This window comes from Peromyscus eremicus, chromosome 1, assembly GCF_949786415.1.
Source record: "Peromyscus eremicus chromosome 1, PerEre_H2_v1, whole genome shotgun sequence".
NCBI classification, from domain to species: Eukaryota; Metazoa; Chordata; class Mammalia; order Rodentia; family Cricetidae; genus Peromyscus; species Peromyscus eremicus.
Window position 1 is genome coordinate 111435029 of NC_081416.1, and position 25405 is coordinate 111460433.

At 40.3% G+C, this 25405-nt stretch overlaps 1 protein-coding gene across 2 annotated transcripts in view; it reads right to left on the reverse strand.

The window, feature by feature from the left end:
- Window positions 1-14607, reverse strand: part of Ctsc (cathepsin C) — a 33913-nt gene extending 19306 nt beyond the window's left edge. Inside the window, exons 1-4 of one of the 2 annotated variants that reach the window (XM_059271798.1) lie at window positions 14354-14607; window positions 11841-11992; window positions 6588-6672; window positions 2413-4954 (exon numbers count right to left, since the gene is read on the reverse strand). In XM_059271798.1, the coding sequence (XP_059127781.1) occupies window positions 4944-4954; window positions 6588-6672; window positions 11841-11992; window positions 14354-14525 (420 nt within the window). In that variant the 5' untranslated portion in view covers window positions 14526-14607 and the 3' untranslated portion in view covers window positions 2413-4943. Of the gene's footprint in view, window positions 1-2412; window positions 4955-6587; window positions 6673-11840; window positions 11993-14353 lie in introns of those variants that run through there. The other variant, XM_059271790.1, reaches the window with a different exon arrangement.
- Between the last annotated feature and the right edge of the window lie 10798 nt (window positions 14608-25405).

Sequence of the window (25405 nt, forward strand, 5' to 3'; positions counted from 1 at the left end):
ATAGTTTATAACTTAAGCTATTTATTCTATAACTTCTTTACTGTTTTCTGATACATTAAAGAATTTTTTAAGGCACTAAAATATTCTTCCATTGCTTCTCTGGATATACTTTACAGCAAATATTTGAATGTTTATTTTCCATAGTACACTGGTCAAGAGACACCAACAATCAACAGTTTTGTTTTTTAAATTCTAGTTCTGTTACCATTCACACAGCTTTGGGCAAGTTACAATTAGGGGCCCCTCTCTGTGTTTTTTAACTGAAATGGGCCAGATAGACATGACTGATTCTACTTTGCTGGATTGCTACGAAGGATTAAAAAAATACTGAAGTTTAGAGAATTTTACATGTTTAAAAATAAGCTTCCTGAAAGTAACAATATAAGCCAGGGTAAACAACTGGGAAGGCAACAGAAAAGTTACTAAGACATCATCTGTTGCTGTTGCTGTGTGGCTATATAGGTATAAAGTTCTTTAACACTTTATCTATGAGTTCAGACAACTTCTACTTCCTTTCAAATTGTCAACTGAGCTGTTTCTTTATTTAAAAGACTGCCCCGGGTGGATCTCTGGGAGTCCAATTAGTGAGAATGAGGAGGGTTTATATGAGCGAGAATTGTTGAGACCAAGGTTGGATAAAGCACAGGGACAAATAGCCAAACGAATGGAAACACATGAAATATGAACCAATGGCTGAGGGGTCACCAACTGGATCAGGCCCTCTGAGTGGGTGAAACAGTTGATTGGCCTGATCTGTTTGGGAGGCATCCAGGCAATGGGACTGGGTCCTATGCTCATTGCATGAGTCAGCTGTTTGAAACCTGGGGCCTATGCAGGGTCGCTTGGCTCGGCCTGGGAGGAGGGGACTGGACCTACCTGGACTGAGTCTACCAGGTTGATCTCAGTCTGTGGGGAAGGCTTTGCCCTGGAGAAGATGGGAATGGGGGGTGGGCTGGGGGGAAGGTGAGGGGGGCGGGAGGGGGGAGAACAAGGGAATCCGTGGCTGATATGTAGAACTGAATTGTATTGCAAAATAAAAATTAAAAAAAAAAAAAAAAAGACTGGTAGTGGTGCATACCTAAGCCACAGAACTCCAGAGGCTCCTGCAATGCAAATTTAGGCAGTAACACACTAGCATCGTTTTTGGAAACAAGATTATGATAGTAACTTTCTTTCATTATTAATGAAATCATCTGAAACAACTTATTACAATATACACTGCTCATTTAATCATTTAATATCTCATATGCATTATAACATTACTATAGTGGTCCACTCATGCAGTTTTAAAAGATGTCTATACAAATCATAAAATAAATAAAAATCTGGACATGGAAGTCTCATCTACCATGTTGATTTATTACTTCACAGAGCAGTACCTCGGAGATGTTTAAGAACTGAATGATAAACATATTTATGGAGATTTCTGACATGTGAGCAACACTGAAACCCAGGGAAGGTTATTCAACTTTTTGCCTTTCTTTTCCTCCCTTGTAGACAGTGACATCAATGCAAAGTAAACCGCTTCATTTGCTGCTATGTTCACAGTGTGAAGAAAGGGTTAAGAAACAGGCTAATTTGACCAAATACATGTGTGGCTAAATCCCTCCAGACTACCATAGCTCTCTCGGAAAGAAGCCAACTTCCCCAATTCTGTTCCAAGAATAAGCATCGGCTTTCTGCCCATTAACAAGACTAAACAGTTTATTTAAGACGTTGAATTTTAATCAAATGCAAAGTTGCCAGGAAGTTGCAACCAAGTGATGATACATTTTTAAATGGAAAATATTGGCATTTAGATTCAAATATAAGAATGGAAGATGTTAAATTTGATTATTACTTATGCTGAAGACACTCGATTTAAGCTTAAAAAAAAAATCCAGAAATAGCGAAGAAAACTACCATTTAACACTCAGCAAAGTGGTCAGCATCCCCTTGGGCTCATTCTCAGTGCCTTGTTCACAAAATCTCAGCTATGGGATTGAAAGAAAAGATGAAAGCTCATTAAACTCTTAATTAGTCCCAATTCCTTCCTATGCTCAGCATAGGTAGGGCATAGCCTAGCCCATATCTTCCAGGGTAGTTAAAACAGAAACCACCACAGGCATAAAAATCTCTCTTTTCCTAGGCCACAAATTGAGTCATAGCTCCAAAAGCTGGAACTTTACTATTTTAAGCTTAGAGCCCTTTTTTGGCTTTGTAAGTCAAGAAGTTTAAGGCATAGGTAAATGAATACACACACACACACACACACACACACACACACACACACACGCAGAAGTAAGTCCCTTTTTTATTAAGTCATTTAACAAACAGCCCATGGGCCTGCCATAACCTCTAAGGGCACAAAGGTAAGAATATTTGGGAAACATCAATAAAAACAATACCACAATGAGGTATTTCTTTCATGCTTCTTTCTTAAAGAATTATTTATTAAACCCATATTTTCATGCTATTTGACACACATTGCATGATACACGGGGAATACAGTATTCTGTAATACAGAGTCAATAATCCCTTCTCTTACAGAGCAGAAAGGAAGACAAATAGGCAATTATGACAAACAATGCTAAGCATTAGTGTACTATGAGCCCTTTGGCACATATCTACAATTTTGTGCCCACTAATTTGCTCCCATAAACATTTAGAAACCAAATTACACAGAGAAATATAAAAAAATTTCCATAACAAGTACATTTGTGTAGCCAACAATATTTATAGACCTTGAAAATCAGCTTTAAAATATAGAACTCTCTGAAGGCTCTGGAGGCAGGAAACTTGATAATATTTCCTAGAACAGAGAACTACAGATATAGTGCCACCCCTGGCCAATGTTTCCAGAACCCAAGAAAAGTGATGCTTTGTGTGTTGGTTTGAGTGAGGATGCCCTCCCCATCCATAGGCTCATCTACGTAAATACTTTGTCCCCACTTAGTTAAACTGCTTGGGAAGGATTAGGACATGTGGCCTTGTTAGAAGAGGTGTGTCACTAGAGGTGGGTTTTAAGGTTTCAGAAGACTCCCCAGTTCCCAGTTAGCTCTCTCTGCCTAGAGTTTGTGGCTTAAGATGTGAGCTCTAAACCATTCTTTCACTCCACCATCACAGACTCTAGCCCTCTGAAACTGTAAGCTAAATTAAACAGTTTCTTTTATGGGTCTCCTTAGTCATGGTCTTTTATAACAGCAATAAAAACGTAACTGACACTTTGTAGGCTAGTATTACTTGTAAAAAGTCTGCAGAAAGAAAAGTGAGTTCACTCCTCCAGACCTACAAAGTTCTATTTGCATTAGGTTCTGAAGATAAAAGAGAGAAAACCAGATGTGCATCCCAGAAGATAGACACCAGACCATTCCTCTACAAGTACAAACCAGAGGTACCTGCAGAGGACAAAGGGAATCATTAATGGCCTCTCTCCCACTAATGGAGTGGCACCCACTTTCTAGATGTTGAAGACTACTGGGACCAGAGGCAGGATGAGAAAAAAAAATCAACAACCCAGTAAATCTTACATGGCATAAAACTGTCATGATGACTCACAGATCACAAATCTTCCGAGCTGGATAACATGGACTATGTACACATGCACCTTTTAGATCTTCCAAGTCAGTTCTAAACCAAGTGAGAAGGAAATGACTCCACTGCTCAGCAGGAAAGAGCTAGAAGATAGCAATCAGGCTGAACAATAGTGCAATTAAGGAAAGTCAGTTTCACAAGGGATTTCTTTGGGGTTTCTACTTCAGTTTAAAAGCTTGCAGAGGGGAAAGACAAGCTAGTGTTACCTGCTGACTGAAAAGACTCTGGTTTAAAGTAAGAAAGTGATGGGGCTCAGTGGTAAGGAAACCTAAACCAGAAAGGCACTCTCCTAAGACTCCAGTAACAGCCAATGCAATATACACTCCAACCCATTAAACTAACCTCATGATGCTTATGTGCTGGAATGCACCAGAAAAACTACCCAAATGTGGTTTTAAATACCATTTACTTTGTTAAGATGGCTTTCCTTTTACTTTTTAGCCCCAGGGAAGGTCTTAGTTTTGAGATTAGGAGTATCATTTTACAGTCAGAAACTATGTGAGCTTATGCTTTATAAGAGGTTAACCATTGCTCTCTGTAAAAGGAAACTAGTCCTATCAATTTTATGGGAGTTTCAGATTCATAGTATGTCAACTTAGCTAGCACCTAATCTAAAAAACAAAGTGAAGAAACAGAAGAGAAAAAGAAGTAAAGAAAGGTCAAGAGAAGAAGAAAAGTATTAACCACATCATCTTTCTCGCTGGGGGTGCTTCAGTCCACTGTGTACAAGAAGATATACCTTTTAGTATTGGGCTAGGAAAACATTTTTCTGCCTTCTATGTGGCTTCCATGGGACCATCTTCCCTCCGATAGCTAACATCTGTCCATTTCAGGTCATCTCAAAGCCTTCTTTTCCTCTACATTAGGTTTGGGAGTTATTCAAGGTAAAGAAAGTGAAGGCACCCAGGAAGAGACAAGTTAACTGTGAATAAAATTTTCACTGTGATAAAACATAGAAAAAAAAAGGTCCCCAAACCCAAACTCCAAACTATCTAGGTTTGGAGAAACCATTTCAACATGACGGTATTTAACTAAGACAAGAAAGAAATCGTTCCTCTTATGAAAACGCTAAATGCTGAAGCCCCCTGAGACTTCATCTCTTCCACAGTACTTTTCCTTTATTCTGTGCAGTTTCTGGTTGTTCACATTCCATAGTGGTGATTATTGTTTTCCAAGGAAACGTTCAGGATGGCAGCTGCCTTGGAGGTAGGTCACCAGGACTCCTCTGCATTTTACATGCAAACAGATTCCAGAAGGGACTGTAGCTGCCATGGCCTCTGCTAGCTGCTAGAGGTAGATCCAAGTCTTTGGCCTCTTAAACCAAAGTCTGTTCTTGGCTGCGGTATTAAAAGAGCCTCTCAACAGACGATCTATTTAATAACTACAAAACAAAAACTAGGGTTACAAGCCAACAAAGATCACACCATCTTTTAACACTTTATCACAGTAGCCTTTGTTAAGTCAAAAGAGCAAAGCAATACCAGCACTAATATATTAGGTGTTGGTAGCTATTGAGCTCAATACTGAGAAAACATGTATTATGCATGCAGGCAACATGCTTGCAAAGCACATGCATCTGAAAATGACTGCTTCTCAAAAAAGCCAATGTGATTTTAAAGTACACTATAGCAACAAATTAATCCTAGCAGCTTAGGCCCATAGCATGCGTCTCCTACAAATCTAAATGTAGCCCTAACATTGCTTGGATGTATGCATAAGTACCAGGGTATATGCCCCACTTATGAAACAAAGGTTAGGGTTTAACTTTTCTACTAGTTGTTGCTTCCCCAGGAGCAGAAGGAAGGTTGAAGAGATTTAGGGCAGAATTTCATAAACTGTATTAGGAAACCAGTGGATCCACTTTGGAGTGGTTTCCCATTCAATCTTCCTCCTAAAGTACCACTATGCAATATACTAAAAATTCTGTAGTTCCAAACTAAAGGACACTAATGTATTCTCTACTCATCCAGTTCCCTGAAGAAGAGAGAAGGCACAGTTTATTTCTGTTAGTGGTGCTCACATCGAGCTGGTTTTAGAGGATGCTCGACATTCTCTAAATTTTAGGAAGATGTAGTGACTGAACACTCTAAGAGCAGTTCCTTTCTGGTAATACGGACTGCTGCAGACCCATTACAAAGCCTGGGAAATGTGGCTACAGAGTAATGGTGGTACTTTCGAGACCTGGTCTCATTTCTCTTTTTCCATCTGGCTTTCAGGACTAAGTAACCCAGAAAAGGAGGAAGGACAAGGAGAAACAAAACTATTTTAAAACACAAGAAAGGGTAAATCATTCCATTATTTGCTCATCACCCGTTATCCCATCAAATCCGATGGGAACAATGATTGAAATACTTATTCTGAAAATATGAAGTGAATTAGCCAAAGGGATCTTTCTTTTCCCAGTCAACATTCTATGCTTTTAGCAGAAGCTACTTTAAAAAAGATGAATGACAACTTGGTGATGAGTGACCAGCATGCCAATTCATTTCCTCTCTTTAAAAGATAGATACAAAAAATCGTGACCTCACTCCAGACCCATAGCTTGTGTCTCCTATACATTCATTCTATACTATTCATACTATAGTCCTAAGGCTGCTTGAATCTATGTCTTGGTACTAGGGTATATACTATACATGGTTCTTCCTTGAGGGAGTCTTTGGGGAAAAGAATAAACAAGCTAAGGCAGCTTAGTTACTTTACAAATGTGAACTGCATGTTAGCCAACCTTCGCCAACTTGGTCTTCTCCTTTTTGGGTTCACATCTACTAAGGTCATAATTATGACGCTTGGGATTTGATGGTGCAGTCAGAACACAGGAGAATGGAAAATTACATAAAACAGCTGAGAAGTGAAAGGTAGCAGAAAAGCAAGCTCAAGCAAGCATGCGCAGGAAAACAACAATCTGTGCATTCTCCCTTTCTCTGAAGAATAAATAGGCACTGATTTCCATAAGACAACAGGGCAGGAGAAAGCTGGCTTAACAATGAAGATAAAGATATTTCAATTGTGCTCACCCAGCTTGTTCTTCAGATGTGGCAAATCATATATTCCCACAGTTCCCAGCTGCATGAACAACTGACTGATAAAATCAGTGACATCCTACGAAGAGTTTGCATTGGTAAACTGAGTCATGACAAAAGTTCACATCAATAAGGAAATACACATGAGGCATGCATCAAGATGCTTTTGATACCAACCCTTCATCAAAACTCTTAAAAGTGAATCTCAAGTTTTAAAAATTAACCTTTGTGTTTAATATACAGAATTTATATATTTTTAAAAGTACATCTACTGCAAAAATAATCCTCCTAAAGTTGTTTTATCTTAGAAATAAACCCAGAAGGCACAGTGAAAAAATTAGTACACAGTTCTCAAATCCTTTATTATGGAAACGCAACCGACATTTCTGGTTGGGGTGAATAGTTTGAAACCTGCAAATTTCTGGCACACAAACTGTGGAATTAGAAACTTAACATGGGCTTCTCAATATGTTGGCCTAGATTTAAGAAATAGCTTGCTTTATGAATCTAGTGGTGGTGATGTCTCTTTTTATTATTATTATTTATTTGTTATTATATAATTCAATTAAAACTGGAGGGCAAAAGAAAGCACTCAATAATTGGGAAGTTTAGCTTGACTACCACAAAAAAACATGCAAAGCCGTAACAAGGGTCCAGTGAGATGGCTCAATGGGTAACGGTGATTGCTACCAAACCTGTAGACCTGAGTTCAATTCCCAGAACCCCCATTGTGGACAGAAGGAACCACAGGTTCCTTCCATAGGTTGCCTTCTGACTACATAGGAGCTGTGGTCCACAAGTGCCTCCCCAACCCCCACTACTGCCCACAACCCCCACAAAATAAAGAAATAACAAAAATATTTAGACATGATAAATCTATTTTCCCCTCTATTTTTTTTTTCACCCTTTGAATAACTGTCTTCAAAACAAGATGAGGTTCTTTTCCTACCCCTCTCTTCTCCACTGCCTCACAGAAGATAAAATGAGAAAACTGAAGAGTTAGTAACTTGTTCTCCTTGAAGACACTGTTTGGGGCTCAGTTTGTTTACATGTCCTCTGGACAGCTTGGTTGGGGTTGTCATGCAATGGAGCTTTATATAGCTTGTCATAAAAACTGATGAAAGCGCAAAAAACACAAGGGGAGGAAAAGGCGCCACCACCACCAGTGCCGTAAAGTCAGACATGATCACAGCTGTTTACACTCTGCCTGGTTTTGTTTCATTGTTCTTTTATAGGAGGCCAGCTGCTTTGTCATCTACAGATACCTCACAGAGGTGTCAATGTGCCACGGGGACCTGGAGAACCGAATGAGAACTGCCATTACAATCCAACAGTGTCGGACATGCCTGCAGAGAGGAGCTTCACTTCTGGGCCCTCAAAGGTGACTCCCAAGAAGTTTCCATTCTATCACAAGCTTAATGACTCTATTTTGTTTTACAGGAGGTTGTAAAGGCTTAGGTCCCTGCTTGGATGGGAGTTGAGGTCAGAGACTGCCTTGAAGAAATAGAAAAAAAGAGAACCTTTAAAAACACAAAGTCAGTGTTTTCTGTTCAACTTGAACTATTCAAGCTTGAAGGCATATGCAAAACCACAAAGAGAGACTAGTCCTATTTCAGCCTAACGTATTTTAAGTAATTAAAAGCCAAATTTTTCTTCATTTTTTAAAATTGTTTAGGAATCTTCCTGTTATGAGAAATGTTTCAGCTAATGCCTGAATAAGATGTGAATAATGCAAAGTGCCAGCAAAGAGAATGACATTAGTCACCCCAAGCCTAGTGGGAATTGAGAAAATGATGGGGAGGTCATGTCTGCTGTTGTACTGTGGGACACAAAAGAAATAACTGATGAACATCCTGTACGTAGACACTACCTACTCAATAAACTCTGGCAGGACAGCAGTCAGAAATCTAAGAAAAGCACATTTCACAGATGTAATGGGAAACACATGATATGGTCTTAGGTATGTTAATGGAAATGTCTGGAAATCCAACTGTTTTGTAGAAGAATAATGGACAGAATTGCAATGGCAGGCACATTTAGTAAACTTTTGTTAAATATTCATGTAATAGTTGGGTTGAGTAAATGTACTTTACATATGACATTTAAAATTGATACTGTTTATCCATTTTAAGCCAGGCCTGTTGGACACACCTGTAACCCCAGTACTTAGAAGACTAAGACAGAATTTCAAGTTCAAGGTTAGCCTGGACAACAAATCAAGAGCTTCTCTCAAAAATACAAAACAAATAAAAGATCAATTTTTAAATACTAGTTCAAAAAATATTTTCTGTGCCATTAGGAAAAAGTCCATGTGTTTTAGTCAATGAACAGGTTTATTCTTGAGTCACGCATTCCTCAAAGTATGGTTTCCCAGCACTGTAGGAAATTCCCTGATGCTTGTGGTAAAATCCAACTAGCTTTGGGTTAACAAAGTCACCCAAAGTACTTGACTTTCATTTTATATAGTCACTCCACTTTACAATTTTTCTTAAAATTTTAAACACTTTCCCCAGTATTGCTGCTGTATTTGCTATTGAAAATGCTTTAAATTTTTACTGATTTATTATTATTATATAAGTATAGAGGAGTGTACTCTGTCATGGTACACATGTGGAGGTCAGAGGACAACTTTGTGGCTCTTGATCTTTCCACGGCTTCTGGGCTCTACCTCAGGTCACCAGGTCTGTGCGGCAAACTTCACAAGCTATGCTCATCTGGAACTACTTCATTACCTTAAAACAGGTTTTAGAAACAAAAATCCTTTATATGCTGTTCCTGCTTGTTGAAAGTACTGTCTTTATCACCAGATCTAATTAACCCCAGTGCTTGGTTTTTCTGCAGGGAAAGAAAACCAGGCCCTACTAAGGGGTCTGGAAAATGGCCACTTTAAATGCACATATATAAAAAACTCAGTTGGGTACGAACCATCTTCGTACTTACCAAGAGAATAAGCATCTGTCTAATACCATCCAGAGAGGTGTATGGGCACCTGTTAATCACTGACTAGACATTTACATATACATTGACAACACATTTACCTTTATATGGCTTTAAAATTAGTTCTTTTGACCTAATGTGATTAATACCCTCATGCTCTGGCAAAATATTCAACCTGCCTACATTGATTTGAAAAAAAAAAAAAAAAAAGGCACTGTTGTACTCCATTTCCTTCTTCAGTTGCCAGAGAGTCCCACTGTCTCTGATGATAAACACTGTGGGTAACTGCCCTAGTCTATTTCTGATTATGATGCTTCTGGTAATTAAATGGTGATTTTACTAGTTTCTCCACCAGTATTTTGTAGTACCGATAAATGGGTAGTTTTCTAAGACAAGGGGATACATTATTTATCTATCTACTTATATCCCATTCCCAACCTCTTAATAACTTATTCAACTTATTTCCAAACTAAGTTCAAGTTCACCTATTCCATTCATTCTTCATTTTTTAGCAAATAGAACTAAGTATTTCTTGCATGTCAATAAGAGATAGAAGAAGAAGACAACCACAAGGACAGTAAGTTATGGCACATCTCAGGGTTCATAATGAAAACTAAGCATCTTTTTTGTGCATTTGTTTGCCAAGTCCACAGGCAAATCAGATCTGAAGGCAAAGGACCCTGAAAGGAATGTGGCTACACACGAGACCTAAAAATCAATGGACATGCTAAAGTGGTCAAGGGAAAGTCTATGAGGCTTCAACCCTACACAAAGAACTCCAGGTAACTGAAGAATTCTGAGACAGGGAGAAAGTCTTCCTCAGGGAAGAGTATACCAAATATCATTATTCAGCCTGAGAAGTTATGCTTGTGCACTTAGGAATGAGTGTGTGTGTGTGTGTGTGTGTGTGTGTGTGTATGTGTATGTGTGTGTGTAACAAGAAATAATGAAAAATAAAGGCCATGAATTTGAAAAGGAGAAAGGGTGGGTATATAGGAAGGTTTGGAGGAGGAAAGAGAATGGGGAAATGATGTATTTCAAAAAAACAAACAAACAAAAAACCTAGGCCCATTCAAATGAGACCTAAACTCAGATTGAATATACCCACCACATAACTGAAACAAGAGATTCAGATACTGCTAGGATGGATTTTAGTACAGTGCTCAGAGTTGCTATTAAAAATAGTTAATAACTACTCACACAGGCTCCTAACTAACAACTCCCAGACTGATTCTTACTAGCTAGATAGTTCCTGGATAGGAATTAAACATCCTTCTGGATCTCTCCCTTTTCTTTATTTATTTTACATTAAAGAGAAGTCTGTATTAAAATATTTCTGAAAGTTATTATTCTAAGAAATTTGTTTGGCCCAGAATACTATATGCTGGCAATAAATCATGTCACATGAGAAATCAAACTTAGAGGTCAGGCCTCCATTCCTATGCTGTCTGTTACCACTTTTAACAGATGCATTCCCCAAGTTCCCAGAAGTCTCTATAAATGGTCTATTCTTACCAGATGCTTAAGCGGCTGCAAAGACTGTCCATGAAAAATTCTGATATATATTCCATGTATAATGAGAAACAGCTGCTTCAGTTTCAGTTTACATGAATCATTGAATACTAGGCCTATAGGAAAAGTTTCAACTCTTCCTTAAGAAAACAGGCGAGCCACAGTTCCACCCACTTTAACCCAGAGAGTGCTGTACCTGGAAGCAGTGTGTTTAAATATAGGAACACACAATGGTTCCTTACTAGTCGGGAGATGTAAAATTCTAGCTATGTATGTCTTTTTCTTCAATCAGCCCAAGGAGCATAATGACTTTTATGCATTCTATTTCCTGCTCTAGCCAAATAAATTATTCACATTACCATCTATAATACATTCTTATACTCCAATGAGTCCTTGAGGCCAATCTCTCAGAGCCAGCAGGTCATTATTAGGATAGCATGAACTCCAGAAAATGAAATTTATCATCTCCTTATCCTTCCTACAGATTCACTACAAAGCCAGAGACTAAGCAAACATTTAAAAGTAAAAGTATAGTGATGCAAGAAATAAAATTCTTCACACTTACCTATATATGTGTGTGTGTATGTATATATAAATATATATATATATAAAAGACTATACATTTTCAAATGTACAACTTACTCAAATTTTAATTTTTAATGTCAGTTTTACAATATGCAACTTGTCTTAGAAAACCAGCATCTATTCTGGTTATGTTCTTGGTCTAAAAGTAACACTCCAAGAGGTCTCTAATTAGGAGAAATTTTAGATGAGAAATGACTGGAAACATAAACTAACCTTGAAAAAGGCAAACCATTTGTAGTCATTCAACACAATCTCGAAGCCTTGGTTGTAAATGAGGGTGAAATATCCAGAATTGCCGAACTCATCATATGCTGTATCCAACTTCTTAAGGTGTACCACAACATGTACGTTTTCTTCTGTTGGTTCTAAAGAAAATTAAATGGATAACACATGATAGTTAACTGAACACCCAGGGGAGCAAGTAACCCCAATAATTTCCATGTTAAGGTACTTTCCTACCTTGTAAACTGACTGGGATTCATGGTCTGGCTCATGAAAAAAATTGGTCTTTGCTGGACCCTATAGCACAAGCCTTTAATTATAACCTCAGCACTGGGGATACAGAGGCAGGCAGAGTTCTAGGAGACTAGCCCAGACTACATAATGAGTTCTAGGCTATACAGGGTTACATAGTGAGGCTCTGTCCAAAGACTTTTTTTTTTAATTTCAATTTTGTTCCCTCTGTATTGTGATGGAGAGATCTGGGAAAAAGCCTATGAAGTGAGGTTTCTGAAGAACATAGAGGTGTCAGGTAGCATGGTAGGCAGAGAGACCACCGTGCAACGAAACATTTAAAATATTTTTCTAGCTGGATATGTTAATCTCAGCAGTCCAGAGTCAGAAGTAGGTGGATCTCTGTGAGTTCAAAGCCAGCCTGGTCTACATAGCAAGTTACATGCAAACCAGGGCTACATAGCAAGGTGCTATCTCCAAATAAAGAAAAGAAAAAAGAAAGGAAAAGGAAAACAAAGAGAAAAAAATACTTTCTTTGTAAAGAATGGGGAAGAGGTTGGAGAGATGGCTCAGTGGTTAAGAGTACTGGCTGCTGCTCTTCCAGAGAACTTGGGTTCAATTCTCAGCACCCACGTGGCAGCTCACAACTGTCTGTAATTCCAGTTCCAGGGTGCTTGACATCCTCATACAGACATACATAGGCAAAACACCAATGCTTATAACTAACTAACTCAATAAATAAATAAAATTGCCCAGCAGTGGTGGTGCACATCACCTTTAATTCCAGTACTCAGCACTCTAGAGGCAGAGGCAGGCCTGGTCTACTGAGCAAGTTCCAGGACAGCCAGGACTACATAGAGAAAAAAACCCTGTCTTGAAAAGCACCCCTCTCCGCCCCCCCCCCCAAAAAAAGAGTGCCTAGGTGTGCATCTCAGTGGTAGAATGTTGACCTAGTAAAGAATGGGGAGGGGACTGTTTCCAATCATAAAGATGTGCTGAGCCCATTAAGACAGAAAGTAATGCATTCAAAGAGCTGAGATACCTGTCTCAACATCTGTAGAAATGAACACCTCAGTTTGAATCCTACTGAAGGACTCAGCAAACATGAGGCTTCTAATACATCAAACTAGTTTGCATTGATAGCTATTAATGTTTAACTTTCATAAAATCAGGGGTCAGATCTTTGTGTGCCTTTAATTGTTGGGTTAGAGTCAAAAGGAGGTTTATAGGCAGAGGATCCCAGAAAAGCAGTCAGTTATGTCTATCCACAGAGTCCCACACTTTAGTCTTTCCTTCTTTGAAATGAACACCCTAAATGGGAGACTGAGTCAGATAAGGCAATGCCAACCCTTTCTCCCTTCTGTCTCATCTCCATGCTAAATTTTAGAAAAGAAAGAATGGTAGACACCACCGATTAAGCAAAACCCATAGACACCTGGAATTAATTAAATGAGTCCCTTTTTGCACACAGGGTGGGGGTGGGAGGATGGGGGTGGGATATGTGACAGGCTTTATTCTACTGACAGGGAGACTAACTACACAGCCCAGAGTTGAATACTCTGTGCAAGTCAGACTTACAAAGACCAGAAGTGCCACTCTTCTGGTCTGTCCTAGCATTTTCCTAGGGATAAGCAATTAATCCGAGGCACGTGGAATGCCCCGGTGTTCGCTCACTACATACTCACAGAGAGCCTTCCCCGAGCGAGCGAGCGAGGCATTGTGCTTGGTTCCGGGCATTTCCAAATACTACTGGGTAACGCGTGACAAAAGTAACAGAAAAAAAAGCTTTTGTATATCTCTTGCAATCTTTAAACAGAACAGCATGAAATATCAAGGAAAGTAGCAGGTAACAGAGGTCCTGTTCCACAACCTCACCGGGTGGCGCCCCTCCCCCCCCCAAAAAAAACTAATAACAACTTGCTACATTCTACCCAGTCTGAACTCTACAGGACTTTTTTAAAAAAACAAAACATGCCAGACTGCAGTGGAAGATCAAAAAAGCAGTTCTCCACTCTCTTCAAAGCAACCGAAATAATTAAAAATTAGTGGGGAGTTTTCTTGAAAATATGAGTTGTGAGAAAAACCAAGAAAGTAAGTGTGAAGTTCTCAGCCGCTCAAATTCAACTTGGCGGCCCTGGTTTTGGATCCGATCCCCCAAGGGACCAACCAGTTCATCTCCTCTCAACTCTCCAGTCACCCACAAGCACCGGCCCCGAGGCAGGGACTCGGGGACAGAAAGGGAAGGACTCCCGGGATCCCGGGACGCGGCTTACCCATCACCGAGCAGTTAACGTCGCTTCGGGGACCTCTGGGGCCCACCTGGAAGACCCAGGTGCCCAGCAGGTCAGGGTAGGTGCAGTTGGCAGGTGTATCGGAACGCACGGTGCCGACTCCCAAGAACACCAGCAACAGGGCGGCGCGCGCCAAGTAGGGCCAGGGACCCATGGCTGATGGCGCCCAGGAGCAGATGGCAGCAAAAGAACTGGAGCACCGCGCGATGGGAGTCAGGCGACCCTAGTGGCTCGAGCCTTAAAATACCCACGAGCCCGGAAACCCTAAACCCGGGGGCGGGGTTACAGGGCGTTCAGAATCGAATGAGGTGGGGGAGGAGCGGCGAGGCTGCGAGAACCGGGGTGGAGAGGCTGGGATGAGGGGCGGGGCAGGGTGTGACTAGGTGAGGCCGGACGAGGTGGGAAGAGCTGGGTGGGGTAGAAGGAAAGGAAGGTGGCCAGAGGATGTTAGAGATAGGGCAGGGTAGGGACTGGAGCGGGGAGGACCTCTGCCCTTCACCGGCTTTGGCCAGACCCTGAAGCTGAGGACTCTGGCCAGATTGCTGAGTTTTGTAATGCCGGTGTGATTAAAATAGAACCTAGCCCGGGGCCAAGACAGGGTTGACCAAGAGGCTTAAGTCTACTGAGTGTAGACTTTCCCTTGTTTTCCTTCTCTTAATCCTTGGTCCAGTTGCTTGCATTTTTGTCGCCTGTGGAAAAACTTTACTTGCTAACGTCAGCCACTCGAATTGTTTGAGAACTTCTGTTCCGTTTCCCAACTCTACCTTTTTATCTTCTCGGTTTTGTTTGGTTTCCTGTGTGCCTATTTACCAGATTTCAATTGTGGTGCGTATTTGTAGGTTCAGTACATCGTTTTTTGTTTTTTGTTTTTTTTTCCTCTCTAGGGTTAAGTTGAATTGGGTGAGAGGGTAGAGAAGGTTACAGGACTCTCGATTGATCATATTGCTCAAGTTCTTTTGTTTTCAAAATGAAAAGCAAGAGATAGAGGAGGAAGGAAGTGGCCAGCCCAAGATGAGCTGATGGCAGTGGTCTGGGTTCCATGAGCTAATGGGAGAGTAGTCTTTGGAACCTTAGTTCCTCTATCAGTCTTCTTGCCTACAATCTTTAGGGAAGGCCCCTTCCTTTCTTCTGAAAGCTGTTCTGAGCTGCCTGGCCGTTGTTGGCAGGGTTCATGTCCCTTCTAAGCTAACTTGAGGATATAGTGATGGGCCAGGAAGACTTGATGTGCCTCTTTGCCCAATTAGGCTTGTTCATTTTCTACCCCATCTCACAGATCACAGATATTTGCATGCAGACTTTTTCCACTGAGTACGAGCAGTCTGAGGAAGCAAAGTGGTTGAAGAAGAAACCACATCTGTTTCCAGATTCTACCTTAAAAACACTCAGGCTTCTGAGCTTGAAGGCACACTTTGGTAGGGATATTTCTTGGAAACTCAGGGATGAAAGTGCTCTTTAATGTGAAATTAAGCTAGAAGAACTAAGTGAGGAGAGGCTGACACCCTTGACATTTTGTAGGCCTTTATAGGATTAAGAACTGACATTATATAATTAAGTAGTGTTTTTAAAGGCGCCATTACATACTAACATCACCTTCCTAAATTTTTGCAAAGTTTGCCATTGTTAAAACATTAAAAATTTTACTAAATGGTCTGTATCTTAGAGCTAAACAGTGACTCTAGGGGTTTCTTTGATGGACATGATCAAAGTAGAACGTTTAATTGTGAAAGAAGTTAAAGCAATCTTTCTGCAATCAGTGACAAATAGAGACTGTGGGGCTCTCTGGATTAATGAATTCATCCTGATATTAGGAAATGGATATTTAGAGAGTTGAATCACTTGTTAAACGTCATTGCCAGTTAGTGAGAATCAGCAAGAAATGGGTGCATGTTGCATGCCCCCAAGTTCAGCGAATGTTGAACGATATGAGATAAAATGAGTTTCTAAGCAGAGCACCCTTTGTCCCCAGACTTCCACAACCACAGGGAGGTTTCCAGAGGCAGCGCTGCCTAACATGGTTCTGAAAATGTAGTCCAGGGCCAGCAAACATCAGCATCTCCTTGGAATTTACTAGAAATGCCAGTCTCTGAGACCTATCTTATTCCTGCCCGATGGACAATGTTGAGGTGAGTTCCCAAATGTGTTTTAGCAGTCTTTTAGAGGATATGAGCTCAATTTGAGGTTTAGGACACATCTCCAGGGGTTCCCTGAGAGTCAAGCTTGGAGTCTGGCTGTGCTACAGCTGTTTTAGATCTGTTATTGTCTTTGGGCTTTTAAAAAATTTCCATAATGTGTACATGATTATATCTCCTATATCTATCTCACCTGGTTTAACAATGACCAAGTGAATCATTAGCAGATATCTTCAGATATCAGACATTTATCACTGCATATATTTTAAAAACCATTTTCTTCTCGTTTTCATTTTTTATTACATTTATGTATATATTTTGTGTAAGGAGGATATACACAGAAGTTGGAATAAGTTCCATCCTTCCACCACATGCAGCCCAGGGCTCAAACTTATGTATTCAGGTTTGTGGCCAGCACTTTTACCCACTGGGCCATTCATCAGCCTATTGCTGTCTTTCTCCTCTCTCTCTCTCTCTCTCTCTCTCTCTCTCTCTCTCTCTATATATATATATATATATATATATATATATACATATATATATATTTCTATTAGACTTCTATATATATTTCTATTAGAACTTTTCCCTGTTCCTTCGACTTCAGAATCCTAAGTGTCCTAAATAATTCCTGTCACACAATTAATTCTCCACTTACTTGTTAAAAGAATAAATAATATGATGATATTTGGCATCGTGATTCTATATTCCCTGACTTGCGAATAAATGTGAAATGCACTGTACTGCTATTCACATCAAAATAAAAGACCTTAGAGGGAGAGGGAACACTAGAAATATCAACTCTGGGTATGAGATTTGATATTATAAATACTTCTTTTTAGTTAGTGTGTTATATGTTTACCAAGGCCACATATCTACCTATTTAATAAATAATACCAAAGCAATAAGCATACACTATCCTATTTAATAAGTATGGCATAGATCTATAAGGCAGCTATTATGTAATTTGCCTTTTTTTTTCTGAGACAAGCTTTCTCTGTGTAACAGCCCTAACTGTCCTAGAACTAGATCTGTGGATCAGGCTGGCCTTGAACTCACAGAGCTCTACCTGCCTCTTCCTCCCGAGTGCTGGATTTCAAGGTATGTGAATTCCACCTGGCTTTCAGCCTTGTTCTTAGTAAAGCTGAGGTTCAAAGGACTTACTTGAGACTAATGTCTATGAAAGAAAAAGTGAGAAGGGAACTTTTTATTGTTTTTATTTTATTTTTTATTATCAGGAAATCCATTCATTCTACATACAGATCTCCCTCTCATCTTTCCTCCTGCCCCCAGCCTTCCTCCCCAACCCACCCCAATTTCCAACTCCTCCAAGGCAAGGCCTCCCATGGGGAGTCAGCAGAACCTGGTACATTCAGCTGAGGCAGGTCCAAACCCCTCCCTCTGCACCAAGGCTGTGTAAGGTGTCCCACCATAGGCACTGGGCTCCAAAAAGCCTGTTCATGCACCAGGGATGGATCCTGATCCCACTGCCAGGGGCACTTTAAGTAGGCCAAGCTAAATAACTACCTAGCCTATGCAGATGGCCTAATCCAGTCCCATGGAGGCTCCACAGCTATTGGTCCACAGTTCATGAATTCCCACTAGTTTGGTTTGGTCATCTCTGTACATTTCCCCATTATGCTCTTGATGCCCCTTGCTCATAGCATCCCTCGTCTCTCTCGACTGGACTCCCAGAGGTTGGCCTGATGCTTGGCTGTGGATCTCTGCATCTGCTTCCATCAGTTACTGGATGAAGGCTGTATGATGACAGTTAGGGTATTCACCAATCTGATTACTGGAGTAGGCCAGTTCAGGCACCCTCTCCACTATTGCTAGTAGGCTAAGGTGGGGTCATTCTTGTGGATTCCTGGGAACTTCCCTAGCACCATGTTTCTCCCTATTCCCATGATGACTTCATTTATCATGGTATCTCTTTCCTTGCTCTCCCACTCTGTCCCTGTTCCAGCTCGACCATCCTGTTCCCTTATGGTCTCATCCCCCATCCCCTACCCTCCATTGCCTCCCCTCACCCCCAGTTTGCTCATGGAGATCTCATCTATTTCCCCTTCTTATAGACAGAGGCAAACAAGGGACAGAGAATTTGGAAAAAGAAGCCTCAAAAAGAGGTCTGAGGTAATCATAGCTAGCCCAGCAAGGAGTTTGGGTCCCACAGCTGCCAATAGATAAGTGCAGCTAGGGCGGAAATGGCCAATCCCTGGCCTAGAAGCTGCACTTTCAGTGGCTTACCTGATTAGGATGCTGAGGTGGATCCTGGAGTCTTGCTGTGAATATTACCATAGCAGGAGCTTTTGAAAGGAAAAGGGCTTAGTGTGGCCGCTCTGGTGACCATGGTGGGTGGGGAGACTTGTGCTGCAAATTATTTTCAGCAGGCCAAAACTCTCCTCAGCCTGATGCATTCCTGTGGCTCATTCTAATGATGTGATTGACTTTTCTACCAGACTTCATACTCTTCCACTGTAGGACTGTGTTAATTCTGTACATCAAGCTTTATCACAGAGCTCAGTCAATACCCCCCCTCCCCCCGCACCTCCCCCGTTCATATCCTCAACAAAATGGATGAAAGCAAGGAAGGCAGGGAGAGAAGCCAGAAAGAAGGCAGAAGGAATGGCTGTGTGTGTGTGTGTGTGTGTGTGTGTGTGTGTGTGTGTGTGTGTGTGCGAGTGTGTGTGTGTGTGTGTGTGTGTGTGTGTGTGTGTGTGTGTGTGAGAGAGAGAGAGAGAGAGAGAGAGAGAGAGAGAGAGAGAGAGAGAGAGAAGATCTCACTATGTACCCTTGGGTGGCTAGAACTCAAACTCACTGTGAAAACCAGGTAGCCCTCTATTCATAGAGATTTGGCTGCCTCTGCTTACCAAGTTCTGGTATCAAACCGGTATCACCATGCTCAGCTTCATGAAGGTTATAAAAGACTCCAAGATAAAGCTTATTCTACTATGAATGAAAAGTTTTTTTGAAAGGGAAAAAAAAACCTACTTATTAACAATAATGGCAATAACACGAGATAGAACTGGACTTGTAGGGTAGGGATCCCCCAAGCATCAACTCCGAGAATGTCTTTGCTGGAGGCCAGAAGAGAGTTCTGGTTTCTGTGTCTTCATTATCTCCTCTGGCACTGCTGCCTAGAGGCGGCACTTAATTACCTGACTACGTGACTACTGGCTGCAATCTAGAAAAGGCACCTGAACACCTGGTTGGGCCAACTGGACTGACCAGCTCATCCCCCTCCCCATGCCTCACCCCAGTTTCTCTCATAAACACTTGAAAAGCCCCCAAACTAGCAGCTCAAAAGTATTCCATTTCCTGGGGACCACACACTTCTCCATCTCTCTCCTTTGCTTCCACCTGTGAATCTATACTAAATAACTTCCTTCTCAGTCCCATTTCATTCTTCAAAATATCGAGACAAGCACCGGAAAGTGACTGACTCAGGGCAGCTTTTGTGGCATTGGAGTTTCCAGAAACCTGGCCCCACCTGCCCCTCCACCCCCTAGAGCTAAGATCCCCTCAAATGCTCAGAGAAGCCATGTAGTTTTCAAAGCCATTGCAGTAACCTCCTATAGTCACAATACAATGAAGGTGAGAGGTGACATACTTTTTTCAAAACCAGTCATGTGTCTCCTCACAGCAGAGATAGACTCCAAGACATTTGCCACTGAGGTTGGCAAACATGGTAGAGAATACTCATAAAAACCCAGATCATCTCGGCCAGTGACTCTGAAATGTCTTTTGCTATGAAGAAGAGACATGGTGGATACAAGGTGGATTAGGCTGTCGCACTGTTAACATAATTAATATATTATGTTATAGTAATTCTTGATTTCTAATAATTAGAAGGATGACTCTCTAAAATAATAACTAAAGATGGAATGCCGTGTGTTGATCACACCTTTACAGATCTAGAGTGGCAGCCCGTGAGAGACTGAGACAAAAGGATCATGAGATCATAGCCACCTTGGACTGCAAATCATACTTCATCTCAAAAAGTAAAAAATATAGACAATTACTATTACTACTAAATAGCATGTGTGGTATGGTTCATAATCCATGTTTTTGCATGATTGGCAGCCGTGTTTATTTCTTTTACATCCCATAAATACATGAATAATGTACTCTAAGAACATCTTAGCTAGAACAACTTTCTACCTGACATCCTGTCAGGGACAGCTGTCTCAAAAATTTGTGGCCTTGCTCACAAGAGAGCAGCGATAAGCGACCAGAGAGTGGTTATATGACCACAACACGCATCTAAGAATGGAAGACCACTGAAAGCACACTGCCTGTTAGCTGTGAGTCAGTCTTCATTTTTAATATCAAGTATGGGAATACTCTAGTTTTATTCAGATAATGAATAAAAAATAATAGAATATCCTAAAATTTGATGGAATCCTGAGCTTATGACACTAGAAAGAGAATTATTTTTCATACTTTAATAGCTTACTGGCATGTATATAATATAGCCATCTTTTCTGTCAACCTGAGGGTAATCTCTCAGATTTTATTGTGGATAGATAAGGAAACAGGAGGTTAGAAATGTAAGTGGTTTTTCTGTGGGTTCACTGATGGCAACTGTAAACCTAACAACCAAGCGAAGATCAGGTTTGAAATTTGAATGGTAGAATGGAGCTAAGAAAGCGAGACTTCTCTAGTGATAAATGCAGTCAGATACAAAAGGGAGCGAAACAGGTTTTACAAGTGAACTGTCCAGACTGGAAGCAGCTGAGCTGTGAATTGCTCAGCTAATCTCTACTCTATGATCCCAATTCCCACTTCACTAGCTACTTGCATTGCATCAGCCCAGGCTTTTGAAACAACAATTTAGAGAAGCATTTATTCCACCAAAAGTAAAGTTTTCCCGTGGGCCACAGAATAGGAATAGCCCTCTGGAGCAAATTTAAAGTCTGTACCCTTCTTGGCTCAGCATCTACCAATGCTCTTTGTCCAATGTACTGTCATTACTTCTTGCTGTTCCCCGTGGTAACTGTCTTCTATTTTCAAGTACTTTTCCTTAGGCACAAGACAGAAGCCTAAGGGTCTCTCTTGATGTTCCCAGCTCCTGTCCCTCCCTGCTCCTTCCTCATTTGATCAGCAATGTGTCTTAGGAACACTTATCACTGAGTTTTTTTTCCTTTATCAAGTAATCCCCCTGTTAAACACACCTACTTTTTTTTTTTTTTTTTATCATTTTGGGCAAAATCCTATGAGCTGTGCGTGACTGGCCTCACTCACTCATTGGTCCTCTGATTGCTCACTGTCCTAGAAACATTTGATCATTAAGCTGTCCAGATTCCTCTTCTCTTTATTACCTTTGTGTCTTTCTAACCTCCCTACCTGAAATACTTCAGCATTTTCTTAACGACTGCTCATTTACACCACTTGGGAAATTCTTTCTTGTAAATCCATTACCTCCTCAGAGGCTCCTCCCAAATGGCAGCACTTAAAGAGTACTGCTGGTCAACTTTATTACTTTATTTGCAAATATTTCTTAAAGCCATGTGTAATTAATCTTTCTGCTCTCCTGGAACAGAAGCACTAAGCTAACCGAGGCTTGGTCGTCTCATCAAAAAGAGATTTTCAATAAGTATTATTAAATGTTGACTTACAATACCCTACTTTACTCTCCAGCTTTAAGAATCTGTTTTATCAGGAGCAGATTTTCACTGGATGAATACTTGCATTAAGGGGTAATGAATTTGGTGTGTCTTACACTGTACTGTTCATTTTCAGACACATTCATCCAGCATAAGAGAGAAGTTGTAAAAGTTGAACCCGAACTACTTAACAAATACTTGACCTGAGTGAAATAACTTAAAAACACATATTGGGCAACAGGAAGGCTAAACTGTGTGTCATCGTTTTATTTTCAAAGCTTTGCAGTTTAGGTTGACTTCCTTTTTTGTTATAGGCCATGCCAGGAGGAAAAGATAAATTCAACAGAGTGAGTTCTGAAACAACAGGACTACATCTTGCCAAGAGGAGATCAGAACCAAGCCAGCAGCTGGTCTATGGTGGCAGGAGTGAAGGTCAAGACAATCATGTTCTCCAAGTTGAGAAAGTTCTTCCCTTTTCAGAATCAGATACCTTCCTCAATTACTGACAGGGTGAATTTAAACATTTAATGTGCATAATAATTTAAATGACAGAGAGAATTGTGTGTTCCTCCTCCATATCCTCAAGGTGAATGAATCCATAGATAGATAGATAGATAGATAGATAGATAGATAGATAGATAGATAGATACTAAAGAGTATGAAGTCTAACAAAAGGGCTAGGGAGGTGGCTTAGTCAGCAAAGTTCTTGTCATGTAAGCATGAGTTCCTGAGTTCTACCCCACACTCTTCTCCATGTAGAAAGCCAGGAGTAGTGGTGCCTGCTGTTATTATAGACCTGGACAACAGGTACAGACAGGAAGATCCCTGGGGTGTTTTGACCAATCAGCTTAGTCAAATGGGTGAGCTTCAGGTTCAGTGAGAGACCTTGAGGTTTTGAATAAATTATTATGTGAAATATTTAGAAAAAACTGCCATTGGTTATACACTGGAAGTAATATTGTTTTGATGACACACACACACACACCAGTGTTTCGGAGTTATGCTCATTAAATGGTTACATGCTCAACACATTGCTTCTCAATCTTATTTCCATTCTTTTATTATTAATAAATTAATTAATTGTTTCCTCACCCGATCAGTTTCTCCTTGCTCCCTCCTCCCTTCCCGGCCCCTCCTCCACACTCTCCTCCTCTTCCCCCATTATTGTCATCCTTAATAGAATATCTTCATTATTTAAATTACATTACAGAGATCTTATCACTTCAAGCAATTGAACTAACTTACAGAATATAGTTACACAGTGCTAAATATCTATAGTAAATCTACTTAACAATTTTTTTATTAATGGACAATTGAGTTATCTTTGAGTATTTTAGCATAATAATTCTTCACCACTGTAAGCAATGTCATAATAAAAATTCTTGAACATGTATTTGCCCTAAACATACTTTAAAAAAATAACAATTCTTAAAAAATGCTTTTTAATGTTTATTTGTATGTGTGTGTGCACATGTGTGTACCTGTCAAAGCATGCATGTGGAGGTCAGAGGACAACTTGGAGGAGTTAGTTCTCTTCTACCACATGGGTTACAGGAAGTAACCACAGGACATGAGGCTTGCTGACAAAAGCCTTGCTTGCTAAGTCATCCTGTCAGCCCAAGGTACTTTTATTTCTATAGAAAAGCAACAGACTAATTGATAAAAATCAGCATTGATCTCTACTCAGAACAACCCTAGCAAGGCCTGCTGCCTCCAGGGGGTTCAGAAGCTTCTAGCATCCTGACCAGGCTCCCTGCTGAAAACCTCATTTTTCTGAGTTGGTTTAAATGTAAACATTTCAGATTTTTAAAAGTGCTTTGAAATATTTCAGATGCATATTTATTTAACTTTAACCGTGCATTTCCACATTTCACCTTGCATTTCACCTAAGACCTTCTTTTATATGTGGTGTGATACAGGAGTTCACCTGTATGTTGACTAGCTAGTGCTTCTGGCACTCTGTGAAAAATCCTCACTGTACTTCTAAATTTCATTACCAAATTTAAATATATTAAGTTCCTCAGTACACAGGAAGTATTTAACCTTGTTTTGTTTTACTGTTCAAATGAAAAGTAAGTTCATTCAATATTTTTATAATTTTTCCAGACATTTCCATCTTTGAGAACTTTAGAGTCTCTCTACTTTTTTTTTCTCAAAATAATTAACATGTTCAAAATTGCGCATATTTGACCAATCTTTTGTTATGAATTTATGCATGCATGGGAAATCCTCAGATGGCTGGGCCAAGTATCCCACTCATGCAGGGAACCATGCTGGCATGCTGGGCAGATACAGCGGTGGGGGGGGCACCCACGCATGCGGGCAAAGCACCGGCGTGGCGGGTGGGCATCTGCACCCAGACGCTGCATCCATGTAGAAATGGTTTATTATACTAGAAAGACGAAGAGAAGATAGGAAAGAAGGAGAGAAAAGAGAGAGAGAGGGAGAAAGGGGGTCGAGGGGTGCACACCTCATGCGAGTGGAGAGAGAGAAGGGGCAGAGTTTTTCCTTAAAAAGAGGCTTTTACATCAGGATACAGGGCGGCACCAAGGGGTGGGTCAAAATATTAACACCTTTTTCTCTCTATTTTTTTCTTAATGAAGCATTCAGTGAAACTAATTTTAAAATATTTCAGAAAAAAAATTCTTGGATAGATCTACTTCCAATTATTTTGCTGTTTTTTAATCAACTAAGGCCAACTTTTATTCATAGTGATGTTTTTCTTTTTACTGTATTTGTCTTGTTTTATTGTTTTTTTTTTCTTATTTGTTCATAGGATATTTTAGTAATAAGGACATATTAGGGTCTACATTTTTTTTTGAGAAAAACTTCATCCCTTAGTTAAAACATGAGGTGCTATTTTTTGTAATTTTAAGAATATATGGCATCTGTTTCTTCTATATGTTATTTAAGAGACATAGTTTTTTATTTTATGAAGTTATTTTTGGTGTAACCTGTAGTGGGTAGCTGTTCCAGCTTTGACCTGGAAGTACTACCCCCAATGAAGCTTTGGTAACTGTCACGCCTACAAGGCGGGCCGAGACAGGACCTTTAAGACCAGAGATCCAGATGTGCAGGCTCTCTTGGTTCCTGGATCCTGGACGCTGGAGGTAGATTGAGCAGTTTTCCAGAGAATGCGGCTGGACTATGTTACACCTTTCCCAGATCCTGTAACCAATCCCTTCACTTGTAAGTTACCCCACAAAACACACCTCCTTTTTAACTACGTGGAGTTGCCTTAATACTACAACCAATAGTAACATTTTGTTACTAAACCAGACTGCTTTGGAATGTGGCCTATA